Source organism: Pseudorca crassidens, chromosome 4 (assembly GCF_039906515.1).
Source record: "Pseudorca crassidens isolate mPseCra1 chromosome 4, mPseCra1.hap1, whole genome shotgun sequence".
NCBI classification, from domain to species: Eukaryota; Metazoa; Chordata; class Mammalia; order Artiodactyla; family Delphinidae; genus Pseudorca; species Pseudorca crassidens.
Window position 1 is genome coordinate 736,232 of NC_090299.1, and position 18,676 is coordinate 754,907.

The following is an 18,676-nucleotide window of genomic DNA, read 5'->3' on the forward strand; positions in this document are numbered from 1 at the left end:
AGATGAATTTAACCAACTTTTCATGGCTTCTGCTTTTGTATTCCTTCCCCACTCAAAGATTGTACCAAAAAATTCTTCCATCTTTTCTTCTAGTACTTTTATAGGTTGCATTTTCATGTTTAAGTCACTGATCAACTTAACATTTAGTCTGATATAAAATATGGCTCTGGAAATTCAGTTTTTTATTTTAAATACCCATCCAGCTGTCCCAACACCAATAATGAATTCATTTGTTTTTGCAAATTTAAAATACTGCCTTTATCATTTATTGAAGTCCCTGCGTACAGTGGTTCTATTTCTGAACTTTGTTCTAGCTCATCAACTCGTCTGCCTGTTTATATATCATCATGCTGTTGTACTTACTGTGCCTTGGTAGTACATGCCTATGTCAAAGCCTCTTGTGTTTCTGTTCTCTGTTGTATAACTTCAGGTGAAGTTACATAGCTAGTGTTTCTATAAAATTTAATTCATGACTGATCGGTGACTGGGGCTCTTTGCATCGTATCTTTTAAAGAATCGCCACGAGTGTTTATTAAGACAGACCCACAGGTCCATGTGTTTCTGGCTGGGGGAGCAGCAGTGGGAGCTGGGCTGGCCCTCCTGGCCGGTGGGGCCCAGTGGACGGTACCTCGGGGAGCAGGCTCCACCACTCTGAGCCCAGGGCCCCCAAGCAGTGACTTGGTGCTGAGGGGGTCCTGGGTGGGTCCCACTTTCCTCAGAGGCCCCAGCGGAAGCAGAGGAAGCTGCACCCCCTCCCTTGGTGCCCCCAGTGCCCCCCCCACCTGTCTTGTCACGTGCTTCTTGGGACCCCGTGAGTCAGGGCGGGGCAGGGGGGCCTGGGACAGCCTGGGCAGTAGGTGGGTTTGGAGCCAGCAGGGGAAGGCTACACCCCGAGTGCCTCGAGGAGCCCACCTGCATGTGGGAGAGCGGCACTCCAGTGAGGACCTGGCAAGCAAGAGTGGGACTGCCTGGGGGGGGGTGGGGTCCCAGGGCCTCTCAAGCCGTGTAGCAAGGGGGCGTCGGTGCTGGCGTTTGGGCTAGGCAGGTTCTCGTCAGGAGGGCGGGAGCAGTGAGTGGGGAGTCCCTGTCAGCGCGGGTGGTGTGGGCCAGTGCGGGCAGGGCTGGTGGGAGCGGGTCCTCGTGTGGCGCTGAGGGCTCCGGCTCCAGCCTGGGACCACGGGGGCTGCCGTGGGGTGCGGGGTGGGAAGGTGCTGTGCCCTGGTCCAAGGCAGACTGGCTGGGCCGGCCCAGGGAGCGGCAGAGGGACGGCAGGAGGGAGGACTGGCAGGGCTGTTACAGCGGCAGTCAGAGCTGGCTGCACAGAATGGAAAACTCCTGAGTGACGGTGGCTTGTGAACGCAGGCTTTAAATGTGCTTCTGTCCTAAGGTGGTGCCCAGGCTGGGGAGGAGGCCGCACGGAGCCACTGGCCCCCATCCCTTCCCAGTGTCAGCGTACAGGGCCTGCATCCCCAAGGCTACCTCTTGGCCCAAGGTGGCTGCTGGAGCTCCAGCCATCACTGGGTCTGCAGAAGGGGGGCAGGGGTGTGTGCCTTGGGCTCAGCCATTTCCTGTGAGGAGCCTCCCTGGGAACCCCTCCAGCAACATACACCCTGCTCATGCCAACTTGGCCAAACCTAGTCACACGGCATCGTCCAGCTGCCCAGAAAGCAGGAAAAGTTGGCTTTATTCTGGGGATGGGCGCCCAGCTGCCATCAGCTGTGTCCTCGCAAGAGGGAGAACCTGTCAGTGCCCAGCAGGGGCTTCTCCAAAGGGGGCCACCACACGGCTGTCTGGTATGGGGTGGGACATGGCACCCGGAATTGTGGCCTGCCTACAGGGGATGTGGCCGTGGAATGGACGGGACTTCCCCCCGCCACCCCGTGGACCTGCGTGCCTCAGCTCTGCACCCTCCCCTTGAGTGACAGTCCCTGCGTCCCTGAGAATGACCTGTTTGATTCCTCCCCACCCCCTCCCTGCTACTACTCCTCTGCCTGCCCCCAGGTGCCCCGAGTTGTCTGTCCAGCCTTGCCCTTTCCCTGTGGAAACATCACACCCTCCAGGAAACCGCACATGGCTGGGCAAGGTCCCTCAGCTGAGTGACACTTCAGTGGCCCAGGATGGAGACCTGGGTGCCACCCTGGGATGGGGGACATGGTAGGTCACGCTGGCTGACCTGGAGCAAGGGGTGGGAAGGGGGGAGGGGCACAGGAGGCTGAGTGATGGGCCAGCACCACTGGCCTGGGGAGGGCTGGGGGCCCTGGAGAGGGGGCCACAGGAGAGCTGCTGTGTGGAGGGGGGACGGAGCGGGAGTTCATTGGGTCCTGGGAGGCGAGTGAGGTGCGGCTGGGGGCACATCTGAGATGGGGCAGAGCTGGGTTTGGCCCTTGGGGCTCATCCTTGCCTCTGCAGGACAGGGGTGGGCTCAATGGGTCCCCCCGAGCTTTGAGAAGGAATCGGCAGCGTCCGCGGCAGGAAGGAGCAGCAGCAGACCTGGCAAGGGCGCAGGATGGGCTGTGGGCGGGCAAGAGGGTGGTGTGATGGGCGGGGGGAGGGAAGGCAGCGTAGACAGCTCTTTTGGTAACTTGGGCTCTGAAAGGAGGCCACACTGCAGGCAGCCGGAAGAAGCAATCCCGGGTCGGGTGGAGACACTAGAGTGTGTTTGGACTCCAGTACAGCCGGGCAAGGAGGGGTGGAGGTCCTGGGGCTGTGCCAGTCATCATGGCACTGACACCAAAGTGGGACCGTGGGGGGGGGGCAGGAATGAGGTGGCAGCGGGGCCACCGTTGAAGGGGGAGGGGAGGGCTGCGGCAGGACGGGCAGGTGGCATGAGCCTGCTGTGGGGGTGGGGCGGTGGGCACTGGGGATCCTGAGCGGGGAAGTGAGCACAGTGGGCCAGGGGCACGCCGCAGTCCAGGTGTGTCCCCTGAGGGTTTGGCCGTGACTGGGTAAGGCCGAGGGTCTCCAACACGCCCAAACGGAACAAAGCTGGTTAAAGTTAAGTGGGACAGGCAGGCAGGGAAACGGGTGCAGCTGCTAGGGTGCTCTGCAAGGGTGGCAGGTCTGTCAGCAGCCCCCGCAACCCCTCCCCTTTTTACCAGGAATGAGAGCGCATCCGCTAGAAAAACTACATTTCCCAAACTCCCTTGGCTAGGAGTGGTCATGTGACCAAGTTCTGGCCAATGAGATGTGAGCAGCTGTTACATGGGCTTCTGGAAATCACCTTAAAAGGAGGCAGTTGTGCCCCTCTTCTCTCTTCCTGTTTGCTGCCTAGAACGTGGATGTGATGGCTGGAGCCTCACCCTCTATATGGGTCCATGAGGATGAGGGCCCAGCCCAGCTAGGATGAGGCAGTGGAGAGCTGGACAGAGCTGGCTCTCCAAGGACCCTGGGAAGGTGTCCTAGCTGCCCAGGGCTGCCAAAGGCCAGCATTCCCTCACACAAGAGAAAATAAACAATCTCCTTTCAACTTCTGTTCATTCAGTTTTTCTCTTTCATGCAACCAAAGCCTAACACACAGCAAGGGACCACAGCCAGCCAGCTGTGGGCTGGGCACAAGGAGGGGAGGGGGGTGGGGCTCAACAGTCCCTGGGCAGGAGACTGGGGGGCAGTGTGGGGAGGGGAGCCCCCCAGGGAGGGCTCTGGGTGCCTGTGCTTGTCCGGGCTCGTACCTGCAGGGGCTGTGTCTTGCTTGCTCCTTCCACGTGATGGAAACTACTTGAGTACCATTCTGGGATTGGGGGTGGATGCTGTCTGGGGCCAGGGCTGGTCCTAGGGGCTGGAGGAGGGCCTTCCCAGAGTACATGAAGATCCTGGGGGCTGTGCCAGTCCTCACGGCACTGACAACAAAGTGGGACCATGGGGGGGACAGGGATCAGGTACCAGCAGGGCCACCACTGCCCTCTGCTTCCAGCTCAGGAACCCCAAGCTGAGAACTGGGCAGGCAGGGGCCCCCCATAGCCTATTGGGAGCAAGGGTGGTAGGGCCAGCTGGAGGGTCCCTGGGGAAGCAGCCAGAGGAGCCTGCACCCCCAAGTTCCCCAGGTCTGCGGCGGGTTCCAAGCACCTGATAGGAGAGGGAGCGGGGGTGCTGAGGTGGGAGCTGGGCCTGTCGGCACCTCCAGGAGGGGCAAGGGCACCCAGGCCGGGGCCAGGGCCTGTTTCTTCCCACGTGACCATGTGCAGATACCCGCAGCTCGGATGCCACTCGAGTGTGGGGAGGCTCAGATGGGCTGACACAGGGCCCAGCACATGGTAGGCACGCACCAAAGAGAGACTGGAGGGGCCCAGGGAAGTGACAGGGTGCCATCCCTGCGCCCGCAGCAGGGCCTGCACAGGTGCTCAGAGCAGCCCAGTGTATGCCTAGCGCGTGGGCCAATCACCGCTGTGGTATCCGCTCAGGGCTGAGTCTGCGAGCCCGGAGGTGGAGCCGGGCGGGCAGGGGCCGTTGATTCCCTGCCTCATGGCTTCCAACGGCCCCCTGCCCCCGTGTCCTGAGCCACGGGGGACTGATGTTTAAGGGTCCAGCGGTGTGGCCGCTTTGTTTCTGGGCGACCTTGGTGAGTGAGGGCAGGATGCGGGATGGGGAGAGGAAGGAGACTGGAGCTGTCGAGTCTGGAGTCTGAAACTCCCTCCCTCCTCCTCCTCTCCTGCCCCACCGTGGACAACGCTGCAGGACCAGGCCTCGTGGAGGGTCGGGGGCACTGCCCTTCCCTGACCTCTCCCTCTGCTCCAGCAGGTTCCGGCCCAGCAAGGTGGCCTTAGGGGAGGCAGGGGACCCCTGAGGGACAGGTGTCCAGCTCCTGCAAGGTCCTGATGGTTTTGCCCTCCTCTGGCCTCTCCCCCCAGCTCCTGGAAGTGGAGGCTGTGGCTTCTTGCTTGGCAGCCCCTGGCATCCTGTTTGGGCTAAGTGCACAGTAATGCTGATGATTTGAGGCCGAGAGCCCTCTGGAACCTTCTGGAGCCTTCTGGGGCTCCTCTGTCAGCTGTCTACACCCTGGAGGCCCAGGCCTCAGGGGTGTCCTCACCCTTCTGCACCCCGGCCGGTTAGATTCGGGGACAGTCCGGCTGCCCGCAGGTTGGGTGGAGGATTCGGATGGCGGCTGTAACCACCAGCTGCGAGAATACTCCGAGAATTTCAGCAACGCCCGCTCCAAGCTGACGGGGAAGGCAGAGGCGGAGTGGTGCATGGTGGGGGGTGGGGGGGGGGCTCAGGTCTGAGGCAGGTGAGGAGCCGCCTGCGGGAGGCCAGAGGCCCAGGCGGCGGGGGCTGCAGCAGTGGGCAGGGCGGTCCCAGCTGCCTCCGCCCCTCCCCGCTGCGCCGTGGTCGGGGGCTGCTCCTCCCCCACCCTTTGCCCACAGGTGATGGAGAGGACAACGTGGGGCGCCCTCTCGTAGGTGAAGGTGGTGCGTGCGCGCCGCGGCTTCCTGGACTTGGGCCTGGACGGCGGTGCTGTCACTCACCCGCCGCAGGGTCGTCCTTCTCCCCAGCCCTAGCCTCAGCCCCAGCCCTGCCCACGGTGGTGGGTGATGGGCTGAACAGCGCAGGGAAGAGTCTGAAAGCTCGCTGGTCGCACATGGAGAGGGATGTCCCCTCTGCGGGCGCAAGGCTCGGCCGCGGAGCAGCCAGGGGGCGGGGCAGGCGCACGGCTTCACCGCGCTGGCGTCCAGCGACCGTGGACACCCACCTTGAGTGCCGGCGGGGCTGCGGCGGGGACCCCCTCACCGCGCGGCAGCGCCCGCGTCCCCGAGCCTCGGCTCTCGCCTCGAGTCGGCCACCAGGCCCAGGCGCCGCCGCCTCGCGCCTCCCCTCTCTCCCCAGGGCTCCAGGAGCCCGCGTGGGGACCGCGCCCAGAGCCGGACTGCAGGCTATTGAAGGAGAGGTGGCCGCGCCGGACTCCCGCGGGCCGGGCTCGGGGTCCGGCTCAGGCGCCGTTGGGCAGGTTACTCCATCCCGGCCAGCCCCAGCTTTCCTCCACTGGGAAGCGGCGGGAGGCCCCTCCTCCTCGGGCCGGCCTGGTGCTCAGGGAAGGCCGCGCGGATGCGCATTGGGGCGGGGGCGGGGGCGGGGGCGGGGTCGGCGCCCGGCGCGAGCGCTGCCCCCAGGCCCCACCGCGCGGGCACTGTCCCGCTGGGCTTCCCTCACCCCCAAGCGCCCCGAGCGGAGGAGGGGGGAGGGGAAGGGAAGGAGCGGGGACACGGGACTCCTGGACCGGAGCCTCAGCGCACACAGCACCGAGGCCGCGCGCCTGTTCCCAAGCGCGTGGGGGAACCCGGGCGACGCAGGATGGGGCAAGCTTGGCCACGGGACGCCGGGCGGCGGGGAAACTGGGGCCCAAGGCTCGCGCCGGGTCGAGCACCCCGGAGCGCCTCGGTCGCGCCGAAGTCCCCACCGAAGGGCGGCGAGGAGGACGGGGCGCGGGCGACGCGGGAGCCTGAGGGACTTGGGCGCGGCCTCCTGCGGTTTATTGATTAAGTAGAGTTCGGCAAAGTGCTTCCCAGAGGGCAGAGCTCGGCCCCAACGCGCGCGGACAGTCGTTTATAAATTTAAAACTCTTCTGTAGCAATCGGCTATATACAGAGTCAGCGACCGCAGCCTTACAAAACGGCCGACCGGCGGGCGCCCTCGGGTCCTGGGCGCGGCCTCAGGGGCGCGAGGGCCTCGTGGGGCTGCCCGGCCCGGCGTCCCGTCCTGATCCGAGGCCGTGCTCAGAGGTGCGGCGCGTAGAAGGCGGGCGCGCCGTAGGTCTGCGAGCCCAGCACGAAGGGCGACAGCACCGCCGGGCTCGACAGGAAGGGCAGCTGCGCGGCGCACACCAGGCCGCCGGGGCCGTGCGCCGGGTACCCGGCCGGGCCGTGCATGGCGATCGGCGCACCCATGGGCGGCGACGGGCTGAGCGGGCTGAGGCCACCGGGCAGCCCCGCACCCGGCCCGGAACCCGGCCCCGGTCCCCCTCCGCCGCCTGTCGGCGCGCTGGTATCGGCGCCCGGATTCTGCTTCTTCCACTTGGTGCGGCGGTTCTGGAACCAGATCTTCACCTGCGTCTCGGTGAGGCTCAGCGACAGCGCCAGGTTGAGGCGCTCGCACACCGACAGGTAGCGCGTCGCCTTGAACTTGTTCTCCAGCGCCACGAGCTGCTCGTAGGTGAAGGCGGTGCGCGCGCGCCGCGGCTTCCCGGACTTGGAGTCGGAGCCTGTGCGCTTCCGCTTGGGCTTCGTCGCCGTCGCCGCGCCCTGCGGGGTCGTCCCCGCGTCCCCGGGCGCCGCCGAGGCTCCCGGCGGGCCCGGGGCTCCGGGCGAGTTCCCACGGGGGCCGGGGACAGCGGCCTCATCGACAGCGCCTGGGGGCGCCTCGGCCTCGCCCTGGCAGCCCGACCCGCGGGCCCCGAGGCCGCTGCCGCCTCCCCGCGCCTCAGCGCCGCACGCCGCCCCCGCCTCGGGCGCCTCGTCCTCGTCCTCGTCGTCGGGCGCCTCGTCCCCGCTCGGGCTGCGGCCACCGCCGCTGCTGTAGCCGTTGGCCTCGGCCTCGTCCGCCTTGCAGGGGTCGCCGGCGTCTGCGGGCGGGGACGGGGCGGGGAGGGAGGACAGCACAGTTAGGACCCGGCGCCTCTCTTCCGCTCTCTCGCCCCTCCGGCGCCCTGCTCCCCTTAACGAATCCCTTTTCCTGTTTCCGTTGCTTCTCTTCTTGCCTCCCTTTCCCCTTAGCGCATTCGTTTCCCTGCCCTCTCCCCTCCTTTTCTTCTCACCCTCCCGCGCTTTCTCTCTCCGTCCCCTGTGCATTCCTTCTCTCCAGAGCCCCCCCTTCCCGCCATCTCCCGAGCCCTGCGCCTTTGCCCCAGCCGGGCAGGACGGGGCCGCAGAGCTTACGGCAGACGGAAAGATCCCATCGATCCATGGGGCAGATACAAACTTAATTAAACTCATTTTGCGTAATGTAGAAACTAGTTAACGGCCATTTAATTTATTTCAGCGTACATTACCCTCCAATTACCACAAGGCTCCAACAGAGCCAGCCAATTACTGGGCATTTAAGAGTGGGCCGGGCCAGAGTCCTGGGGTAAGGTTGGAGCCCGCTGTGAGGAGGCGATTTCCGGGGACCAAAAAAGTTGCCCTGGATCCATCCCTACCTCAAGACTTGGGGCCCTGGAACTTGGCCACCCTTGGCCCATCGGCTGAGACCCCAGCAGGTCCAGGCTGGTCCCAACCAGGGACCAGTGGGCAGTGGGGGTCTAGAGCAGCGCTGAGACCAGCCGGGATGGGAGTCCCCATAGGTCAAGTCTGAGCAGCAGCTCCGGATCCTCCAAGCAGAGGCCCGCGCGGTGGCTGCAATGTGAATCTCAGAAATTTGGAAGAAAAGCATCTGTCCCGGTCAGGGCCCGGCAGGGGTGGAGGGGAGGGGTGGCGGGGAGGGGAGGGGTGGCGGGGAGGGGAGGGGAGGGCGTTTCTATGCAGCCCCTGCTCCCACAGGTGGTCATACAACCAGGAGAGAAGCCAGGGCAAGCGCCCAACACCATGCCGCCCCGTCGGGCACCAGGCCCCGGTCAGGTTGGCACGGAGAACTGGAGAGTAAAGGACAAATTCAGTCCGATTCCTCCAGGGTGACCACGGGCTGCGTGGAGGCCGGCAGGGCAGATATCCTGGCCCCCACCTATACCCCTTAGCAGGAGAAGAGACAGTCCCCCAGGTGACCCTGACAGCTCCTGCTCTGTCCAGGGGTGGGCTAAGGAGGGGCCCTGACCCAGCTCCCTCCCTAAACTACCAAGAAACTGGGCCTTCCGACTGGGATGTCTTCCCCATCAGAGGCTCCAGGTGGAAACTCCCAGAACCCTGGCCAGGCCGAAAACCTGAGGGGCTCCCCTCCAGCCTTCCCGAGATTGTTCCTCTTTCATCTCCGCCCAACCGGGAGGAAGCCCAGTGCAGGTGCTGGGAGGCCCCTCGCCTGAAAAGGCCCACCCGAGCCCTGCCGGCCCTGCGCGCCTCTCCCCGCAGGGCAGAGGGCCCGGGAAGTTGGAGGGAGGAAGGGCCGGCGGAGGGGGCACCAAAAGCAATCAGGCGCCGGTCGAATGCAATTCTCGATCAATAGCGGCCCCTAATAAGTGTAATAGGTTTTAATCGAGTAATTATCCGAATTTTGACCCTATAATTTAGATGTTCGGGGGGAGTTTGCAAGGTGCTTGAAAGAGATATGCATGCAGCCGTAATGGGATATCGACCAGGCCGGGGTTGCGGGCCGCCCCATTACCGGCCGCTTTCCGCCGCTAAGCACATTTCCCCTTAACTGTAATCGAAGGGATTTAATTGTTTTTCCAGAGATAACCAGCGTTTTGTCACAATTAGTCTGATTTGTCCAAAAAAAAAAAAGAGAGACAGAGAACGGAAAAAAAAAAAAAAAGGAAATAAAAGAATGGAGGGAGGGAGGTCTCCGGAGGCTGCGGTGGGAGTGGGGAGGTCACGGGCTAGCCGCCGCGCACGACTCCCCCTCCTCTGCCACCTACTGCCCTCCAATGCCGGGGGTGCGCGGTGGCCAAACCTGTGCCGGCCATGCAGTTCGTAGCCCTGGGCCCGGCCTGGGGGAGGCATCCCGGGAGGCACCGGGCGGTGCGGGCCCTGGAGTCCGGGTCGGACGCAGGCGGCGGGAGGGCTGGTGCGGTCCCCGCGCGCTGCGAACTTTCCACCGAGCCTTGGCGCCGGGCCGGTCAGGTTCGCCGAGGGGTCCCGGGAGCGCAAACGCGTAGACGCGGGCCGTCCCTCTACCCCCGCGACCCGGCACCGGCCGTGCCCTACTCACGCGGCGGCTCAGCTCCGGTACCGGCTCCAGCTCCTCCGGCGGCGGCGAGGGCACGGCGCTCCAGCTCCTCTGAGCGCGGCGGGCGTCCCGGGGCGGCGGGGGCCGGGGCGCACGCCGCGGGCGCCACGGGGCCCAGCAGCACACAGCGGCGTCTTCTGCTGTTGAACTTGTTGGGGTCCAGGATGTCCAGCACCGAGAAGGAGGTGGGGCGCGGCGGCGGGCCGGGCCGAGCCGCCCCAGCCCCCTCGGGCGCCGCGGGCACCGTGTCGCTGGCGGCGAGCGGCGGGGCTCCGGCCCGCGGGAAGGCGGGCAGCTCAGCGCGCCCGTCCATGGCGTCCCGGGCGGCGGCGGCGGGCGCGGGCGGTGCGGGCCCCGCACCGGGCCCGGCCGGCGGTGGCGGCGGCAGCGCGGGGCCGTCCCCGGTAGCCGCCGGGCCGCTCGCGCTCATGCCGGCCTCCCGCCGCTCCGGCCGCTCGGGCCCCTCCGGCTACTGGGCTCCCATCCCCGGCGGCCCGGGCGACGCCGCACGGTCTCGTGCCGGCGGCCGCGGCTCGCTCCCCGTGCCGCCCCGCGCTCGGCCGGTGCTGCCAGGCGCCGCCGCCGCCGCCTCAGGCGCCCGCCGCGCCCGGCCCGCTCATTTATGGCGGCCCCGCCGGCGGCGCCCACGCGCCCACTCGCCGCACACACGTGCGCCCGCAGGCGGCCGCGGGCTCCGCCGCCCTCGTTAGAGCGCGCGCGTAATTGGATGCGAACGGTCCCGGGCGGAGGAGGCGGGTCCCGCGCGGGACACACGGACTGCGCTCCGGGCCCGACCGACAGACCCACAGCCCGGAGCCGGAGTGCGCTCCGCGAGCGGCTGTCGCGGTTCGCGGCGTGCCGCTGCGCCTCCGCTGGTCCAGAAACGACGCGCCGGCCTCCTGGGCGGAGGGGGAGGGGACAGCCCCGGCTTTTAAATAATTGCGGGATCCGTCTGCGGAGGGGCCGCGGAGGCCCCCGGGCGCGCCTTAAGAGTTGGCTGGGGCATCCCGGCGGCCGGCCGGCCTCACCCCCCGCTCCCGGCGCTCGGGGCCCTGGCGGCTCCCGAGGCTTCGGTGCCCCTCGGCGGCTGGGGCGAGGAGTGGGGTCCTCGCGGGCCGACTCCCGGGGTCTTCGCCGCGTCGTCAGCCCCCTCCCAGGCGTTCCGTGGACCTCGGTCCCGCCTCTCTCCGTCGCTCCGCTCGAGGTCTCCTCTCGTGTCTCGGGGTCTCCCTCGCTCAGGGTCTCCGGCCCTCTGTCCCCTCCCGCGCCTGCCCCTTTTGCGTCGTCAAATTAGGGCCCGGCCTCGAGTCCCCGCCGGGGGCGGGGCCGGCGGCCCCCAGGGTCGCTCATTAGACGTGGAATCGAAAATGGGGACGGCTGGAGGGTCCTCCCGCCCCCGCCCCCGCCCCCCAAAACGGGAACCGAAAAAATCGTACAGACGGCAGGAGGCCTACACAGAAACCGATAGCCTCAAGGAAGGAGAAACGTCGCAGCAAACGCCCCCTCCCACGCCCGGAGAAATAAGCCCTTCGGTCCGGGTCTTTACGTGCGCACATTTGTCCACAGCGGCGAGGTCTGCGCCCCAGGGCCCTGGCCCTCGGGGTGGAGGGACCGGCTGGCGTCTGTGGGCGGGACCGCCGCTGCTCCCTCTTCCCTGCGCCCGCCAACGCGCACACCTGCCGACCGCGGGACCCAGGCGGGAGCCGGCGGTGGGAGCGCGCGTGCGAGTGTCTTCCGGGTGCGCGGCTGTGTGCGCGCGGGCGTGTGCGTGAGCGGTGTGCACCGCCTCACACTGCGGTCCCCGGAGCCTGCTCTGCGAACAAGGACGGGTCCTTTGCAATTACCGCGGGCAATGATCCTTTGGAAGCAGAAATTAAAAGTTGGGGGAAATAATAGGGGACCGATTGACTGTAATTTGGGCCAAGCTCGGACATGCTTAGCCTCGAGGAGGCGGGGGAGGGGAAGGGGAGGTGGGGGTGGGGGAGGGGCGGGGGGCAGGCAAGACCTCCCCTCCCCCAGCCGGTCCCCTCCCCCGCGTGCTGGTCGGTCCTGAGATTCTAATCAGACCCACAACACTGTGTCCTTTCTTGCCAGGACTTGATTATTCTTTATCTTTAAATTATAAATCACCTCTGGGGGAAGGAGGGTGGATAATCTCTCATCACAGAGAGGTAATTATCTCCTTCCCACCCCCACCTTCCTGGAGGGACTCTTAGGCTCTCTCCACCCCTCCCCCAGCAAAGTTTGAATATAGATGTGCACACGCACTCACACACACAAACACGCGCATTCTCCAGCACGCGCCCCACGAGCGCAAATCCATTCGTGAGCCCCCGGGCACGCCGCGTGGGGCTTGCGGCTCACAGATGCGCCCACCAGCTCCGGGCTGGTCTTGGGGGAGGGGCACACGAGGTCCCCCGTCCCCTGAGCTGCCGCCTGATCCCGCATGAGGCACAGCTACTAGGCACCCTAAGGGGCCAAGTCCCAAGGGCTGGGCCCTGACCTGGCTCTGGGTGGCACGAGCCTCTCAAAGGCATGCCCACGCTCCATGCCTGTCCCTCCGCAGGTCACCAGGCGAGGCACAAACGCAGCAGTCCAAGCCGCCACACCTCACTGGGTGCGCAGGGGGCGGCAGGGGTCTGCTTTCACCCCCGTTATACGCACACGTGAGGAGGAGATACGTGAGCTCTCTTGGTAGGACTTTCATTCAACATGAACACAAACACACATAAAATGACGTCTTATACGATGTGGATGCAGTATAATGTATGGTGATTGCCACTAGAGCATAGTAAGTAGAATACAGCATGTTAAGTAGATATGTAATACGCATAAAGGAATACTATACTGTAATATACAACCACACTGTGCTCCCCTCCAAAGCGCGTGCCCACACTCGGCGCAGCAGAGTGCTCTCCCTGCCGAGAGGGGTGGGCTGATCAGGGCTGAGTGCTGCTTGGATGAAAGCACTGTGCCTGTCCTGGAGTTTGCAGGTCCTTCCCTCCCCTTTCCTCCCTGCCCCTAAACATTCTACTGGGAGCTTGGCAGGCAGGGAGTGAATGGCAAAGTCCGCAGTCTTCAGTCTGGAGCAGGGACAGGGCAGTGGGGTGTGAGGGGGACCTCCAGAGCTACACAGGAGACCTCGGGGCGCTTTCCCATGGGGAGGGGGGTGCTGTGCATGGACAAGGGTCAGGAAGATCGCGGCATCCTCTACTGCCCCACCCCTCTCCCATCTCTAAGGAGCAACCTGTCGTGGAGATGCGCACACCCCTCCTCCTCTCCCAGGTGCCTGGAAACAAGCTCCCATCTCCCCGACTTCAACCTAGAGCATCTGGGTCTATAAAGACGCCTTTTGCTCCTCATCACAATTGATTGTCAATTAGACCGTCATCTGTGCAGTCCCTGCCCATCTGCCATATCAGGTTGTCCCCAAGCCACCAGCTTCACTTGTGGGGCCCCAGGTGGGCAATGACAGGTGAAATCAGCGCTTAAGTTGGGGATGTCTCCACCCACCCAGTGGACAGGAAACCGCCTTCGCTGCTAAGCCCACACACACTGCACATCAGTCAGGGCCAGCTGGGGTCGTTGGCGGGCTGGCGGGGGGGAGGGTGTCAAGGCAGGAACCGACATGGACAAGGGTAGAAATCTGGGGAGAGACTGGTGATAAAAGGCCTTCAAAGTGGCCCCGGGAACATGAGTGAGTGGGGGCTGAGATTATGCAGAAGAGGGGAGGGAAGGGAGGTGTTGGAAGGGGAGGGAAGGGGGAGAGCGGGGCACTCAATCTTTTCAGCCCATCGCCAGTATCCTCTCCTCAGCAACGGAGTTTTGGGAGGTTCTGGAGCAGGTGGGAGATCCCACCACCTCTGCCGTTAACTCACCGTGTGTCTGTGAACCCCCTCCTCCATTCTTCATCTGTGAATTATGGGGGTTGGATTCCATATGACCTCTAAGGTCCCCATATCCTCCGCTCGAAGGTCGAAGGGCGACAAGTTTACAGCCTTCATTGTACATGGTGGTGGGGTGAGGGGCCTCCCTTCTCATCTTGCACCTGGAAGGGCAGCAGTGCTTAGGTGTTCCCAGGGCGCCTGGATAAGTAACCCCCAATTTGAATGATGTTAGATTCATGCAAAGCTCACCCCACCCCAGACCGCCCAGGGTCCTCTCAACATCGCTGTGGAATATGCAGGGCAGGGGTTACCACCCCCTCTGCAAACTGATGCCTCGGCTCCTCCAGTCCGCCTGGGTCCCGCGGCTGACGCTGTGCTCTCTCTGAACGGGCTACTGTCCTGTGCACGTGTGGGAGGGGGCAGAGGTGGAGGCAGAGCCTGGAGACAGAAGCCCCCGTGCCCCCTCCTCTTGCCTGTCCACCCCCAAACGACCCACACAACCGCTTTCTCACCTGGAGTTTGGCAAGTGAAAGGGGAACTTTCTGCTTATTTGTTTGCTCATCTTCTCTAAGGTATACCTCTCCTGGGGTCTCCTGACTATTCGAGAAAGGGTACCCTACACTCAGAACACCAGAGAAGGGAGAGAATACGGGCTACTGCGCTGCAGATCTGGGGACAAGAGGGCCCCAGCCCCGCGCAGCCCGGGCGTCGGGGCGTCTTCAGAACCATGGGCAGCGCGCGCGGAGCCCATGTTCAACACCGCGGACAGCGCCCCAGGCCCCAGGCGCCTTCGCCTCCCGGCACCGTCAACGCGCTGTCAGCAGCCCATTCACCTAGGCCAAACCACGACCTACCAAAGGGCAGGGGTTTTCACTGCCTGGGTTTGAATCCGCCTGCTTGTAAGCTGCATGAGTTCAGAGATAAAGAGCATGTAGCGCTGGGCCTGGTTGGAGGCAAGGAATCAGATACAAAGGTGAGGTTTAAACAGGGCTTCCCTGGTGGCGCAGCGCTTAAGAATCCGCCTGCCACTGCAGGGGACACGGCTTCGAGCCCTGGTCCGGGAAGATGCCGCGGAGCAACTAGGCCCGTGTGCCACAACTGCTGAGCCTGCGCTCTAGAGCCCGCGAGCCACAACTACTGAACCCGAGTGCCACAGCTGCTGAGGCCCGCGTGCCGAGAGCCCGTGCTCCGCAACAAGAGAAGCCGCCACGATGAGAAGCCCGCGCACCACAACGAAGAGTAGCCCCCGCTTGCCCAAGCCTGCGTGCAGCAATGAAGACCCAATGCAGCCAAAAATACAATAAATTAAAAAAAAGATCCATAAACCCTTTAAACAAAACCCAAAACAAACAAAAATCAACAATGGGAGTGATTTCAGGCTGTGGGGGACCAAGGGTGCTGGCGTGGAGGCAGGGGCACCTGGCTTCGGCACCCGGGCTGTAGACACAGCGCCAGCTCCCTCTCCCGGCCTCAGAGGGCACCCTGGCTCCAACAGGCTTTCTGACCAGACGGCAGGCCAGGGGTGGGAGTCACCCGCTTGCAGACGAGCAAACTGAGGCTGGAGGGGATGGGTGACGTGCCGGCACGTGGTGGAGCTTTGATGTGAACGCTGGGTCCTTCCGGTGCCAGCGTCTTTAACGTGCACGAACAGATGCCACAGGGAAGACAGTTCAGGTGGGGTGACGGGGGGGGGGTCCCTGCCTCTGCAGGCCTGGTCTCCAGGTCAGGTGGGGTGCCCGGTGACGGGGGGGGTCCCTGCCTCTGCAGGCCTGGTCTCCAGGTCAGGTGGGGTGCCCGGTGATGGGGGGGGTCCCCGCCTCTGCAGGCCTGGTCTCCAGGTCAGGTGAGGTGCCCGGTGACGGGGGGGGGGGGTCCCTGCCTCTGCAGGCCTGGTCTCTCCTTGTCCCCCTTGTGGCCTCTGTCCTCTCCAGCCTCTTTGCCTGTCACTGTTCACCTCTGAGGGGCAGCAGGGGTGTCCAGGTTTGACCCTGCCCAGCATGGCCACCTTCCCTCCTGTCCCTCAGGGTCCAGAGCTCCAAGCTTAGGCATTTTCACTGTCAGTGGTCACTAGAGTTATTTGGGGTTTCTATGGATTTTTTTCCCCAGGGTAATGCCCAAGACCTCTCTGTCTGGAGGTGGATGGTGAGAAGACCCTCCCGAGTGGAGGGTCTGGGGTGCCTTTGGCCCTGGGTATCAGGATCTGCTGCTGGTGAGCGCCTCTCCTGCCCCTGCCGGAGCCCAGCCCTGCAGTCTATCCCCATCATTCTAAGACACAAGTCCAGTCACACTCCTCCTCTTCCAGAGACTCCTTAAGGCCGCCATGGCCCAGGGCCGACTCCGGGCTCTGCAGCCTGGCGCCAAGGCCTTCCTGACTGTGTCCTGTGGGATGTGCTGCCTGGCTCCGCGGTCTCTGCACCCTGTGCCCGGAGCTCCGCAGTCTGCACCCTGTGCCCGGAGCTCCGCAGTCTCTGCACCCTGTGCCCGGAGCTCCGCAGTCTGCACCCTGTGCCCGGAGCTCCGCAGTCTGCACCCTGTGCCCGGAGCTCCGCAGTCTGCACCCTGTGCCCGGAGCTCCGCAGTCTGCACCCTGTGCCCGGAGCTCCGCAGTCTGCACCCTGTGCCCGGAGCTCCGCAGTCTGCACCCTGTGCCCGGAGCTCCGCAGTCTCTGCACCCTGTGCCCGGAGCTCCGCAGTCTGCACCCTGTGCCCGGAGCTCCGCAGTCTGCACCCTGTGCCCGGAGCTCCGCAGTCTCTGCACCCTGTACCCGGAGCTCCGCAGTCTGCACCCTGTGCCCGGAGCTCCGCAGTCTGCACCCTGTGCCCGGAGCTGCGCAGTCTCTGCACCCTGTGCCCGGAGCTCCGCAGTCTGCACCCTGTGCCCGGAGCTCCGCAGTCTGCACCCTGTGCCCGGAGCTCCGCAGTCTGCACCCTGTGCCCGGAGCTGCGCAGTCTCTGCACCCTGTGCCCGGAGCTCCGCAGTCTGCACCCTGTGCCCGGAGCTCCGCAGTCTGCACCCTGTGCCCGGAGCTCCGCAGTCTGCACCCTGTGCCCGGAGCTCCGCAGTCTGCACCCTGTGCCCGGAGCTGCGCAGTCTCTGCACCCTGTGCCCGGAGCTCCGCAGTCTCTGCACCCTGTGCCCGGAGCTCCGCAGTCTGCACCCTGTGCCCGGAGCTCCGCAGTCTGCACCCTGTGCCCGGAGCTCCGCAGTCTGCACCCTGTGCCCGGAGCTCCGCAGTCTGCACCCTGTGCCCGGAGCTCCGCAGTCTGCACCCTGTGCCCGGAGCTGCGCAGTCTCTGCACCCTGTGCCCGGAGCTGCGCAGTCTCTGCACCCTGTGCCCGGAGCTCCGCAGTCTGCACCCTGTGCCCGGAGCTCCGCAGTCTGCACCCTGTGCCCGGAGCTCCGCAGTCTGCACCCTGTGCCCGGAGCTCCGCAGTCTGCACCCTGTGCCCGGAGCTCCGCAGTCTGCACCCTGTGCCCGGAGCTCCGCAGTCTGCACCCTGTGCCCGGAGCTGCGCAGTCTCTGCACCCTGTGCCCGGAGCTGCGCAGTCTCTGCACCCTGTGCCCGGAGCTCCGCAGTCTGCACCCTGTGCCCGGAGCTCCGCAGTCTGCACCCTGTGCCCGGAGCTCCGCAGTCTGCACCCTGTGCCCGGAGCTCCGCAGTCTGCACCCTGTGCCCGGAGCTCCGCAGTCTGCACCCTGTGCCCGGAGCTGCGCAGTCTCTGCACCCTGTGCCCGGAGCTCCGCAGTCTCTGCACCCTGTGCCCGGAGCTCCGCAGTCTGCACCCTGTGCCCGGAGCTCCGCAGTCTGCACCCTGTGCCCGGAGCTCCGCAGTCTGCACCCTGTGCCCGGAGCTCCGCAGTCTGCACCCTGTGCCCGGAGCTCCGCAGTCTCTGCACCCTGTGCCCGGAGCTCCTGATGAGCCTGGACGGTCTGGCTGCCGAGTGCCTCCGTTGGCGGGGCCCTTGGCTGTTGTCTACACAGATCCTTCCTGCACCTTAGCATTGGGTGCCCATCCGAACCCCGAGCTTCGCTCCGTCACGTCTTAACGTGCTGTGAGACCTTTATGTGTTCACTTTTGGCCCCAGGCTGGGGGCTCTTGGACATTCTGTGTGAGTCTCACCAACTCTGTGTCCCCCATCAAAGCAGATGCAGGATGCAGGATGCAAAAGCATGTTCACGCTGATGAGGAAGATCGAGGAGCGACGTGGGGGGCGGAGCCTGCGGCCGAGCATCGCACGGCCACCCCCGTGGCGCTCTGACTCCCTAGTCTGTCTGTCCTGCCCTAGCCGCCTCGGCTCTGTCCTCCACTGACAGTGTGACCTGGCACTGATCAGTTTTCTGCCTGGTGCAGTTGGATGCAGGTGGTGCCGTGCCCAGACCCCCAGTTCTAGCTGCTGAGTGTGGTGGGTCAAGCTCACACCACGATCTGCTTGGGAGAACTGGCCCTGGCTAACAGGCGGTGCCTGTCCCCGGGGACCACCCTTCCTCCAGGGGCAGGGCTAAAGGAGGGCATCCTTGCTCTGTTCTGTCCCTGCCTTTCCTGCACTCCCTCCTGGATTTCTCCTGCCTCAGTGAATCCCCGCTGCCTGAATCGCTGCTGCTGGCTCTACTCGGGCCTCCCCGGGGGTCAGTGGTCAGGAGACAGACCTGGGGAGTCTTTGTACAGGGAGGAATGACACCCCTGCTGTGCCGAGTGTGTGTGTGGACATTTACAGTAATGCGTCTCCCCTACCCCCAGCCCCATGCCACTGGAAAAGCTCCAGTTAAATCAGAAATGTCATCGATGGGATAATTTAGCCCCAGCTTTCCCTTCCCTTCATTGTTCCTCCCCACCAAGGTCTTCCAACGGGGAAAGGATGCTTCCCACCTGCTGAAGCTGGGCTGGGCCACGTGAACTGCACGGGCTGAAGCTGGGCTGGGCCACGTGAACTGCACGGGCTGAAGCTGGGCTGGGCCACGTGAACTGCACGGGCTGAAGCTGGGC

At 64.7% G+C, this 18,676-nt stretch overlaps 1 protein-coding gene across 1 annotated transcript; it reads right to left on the reverse strand.

The window, feature by feature from the left end:
• Nucleotides 1-6,704: 6,704 nt before the first annotated feature.
• NKX1-1 (NK1 homeobox 1) lies at nt 6,705-10,231 on the reverse strand. The gene is made up of 2 exons (XM_067734658.1): nt 9,784-10,231; nt 6,705-7,549 (listed from the first exon to the last, which is right to left on the reverse strand). Exons 1-2 carry the CDS (start codon nt 10,229-10,231, stop codon nt 6,705-6,707), a joined length of 1,293 nt encoding a protein of 430 aa, XP_067590759.1.
• Between the last annotated feature and the right edge of the window lie 8,445 nt (nt 10,232-18,676).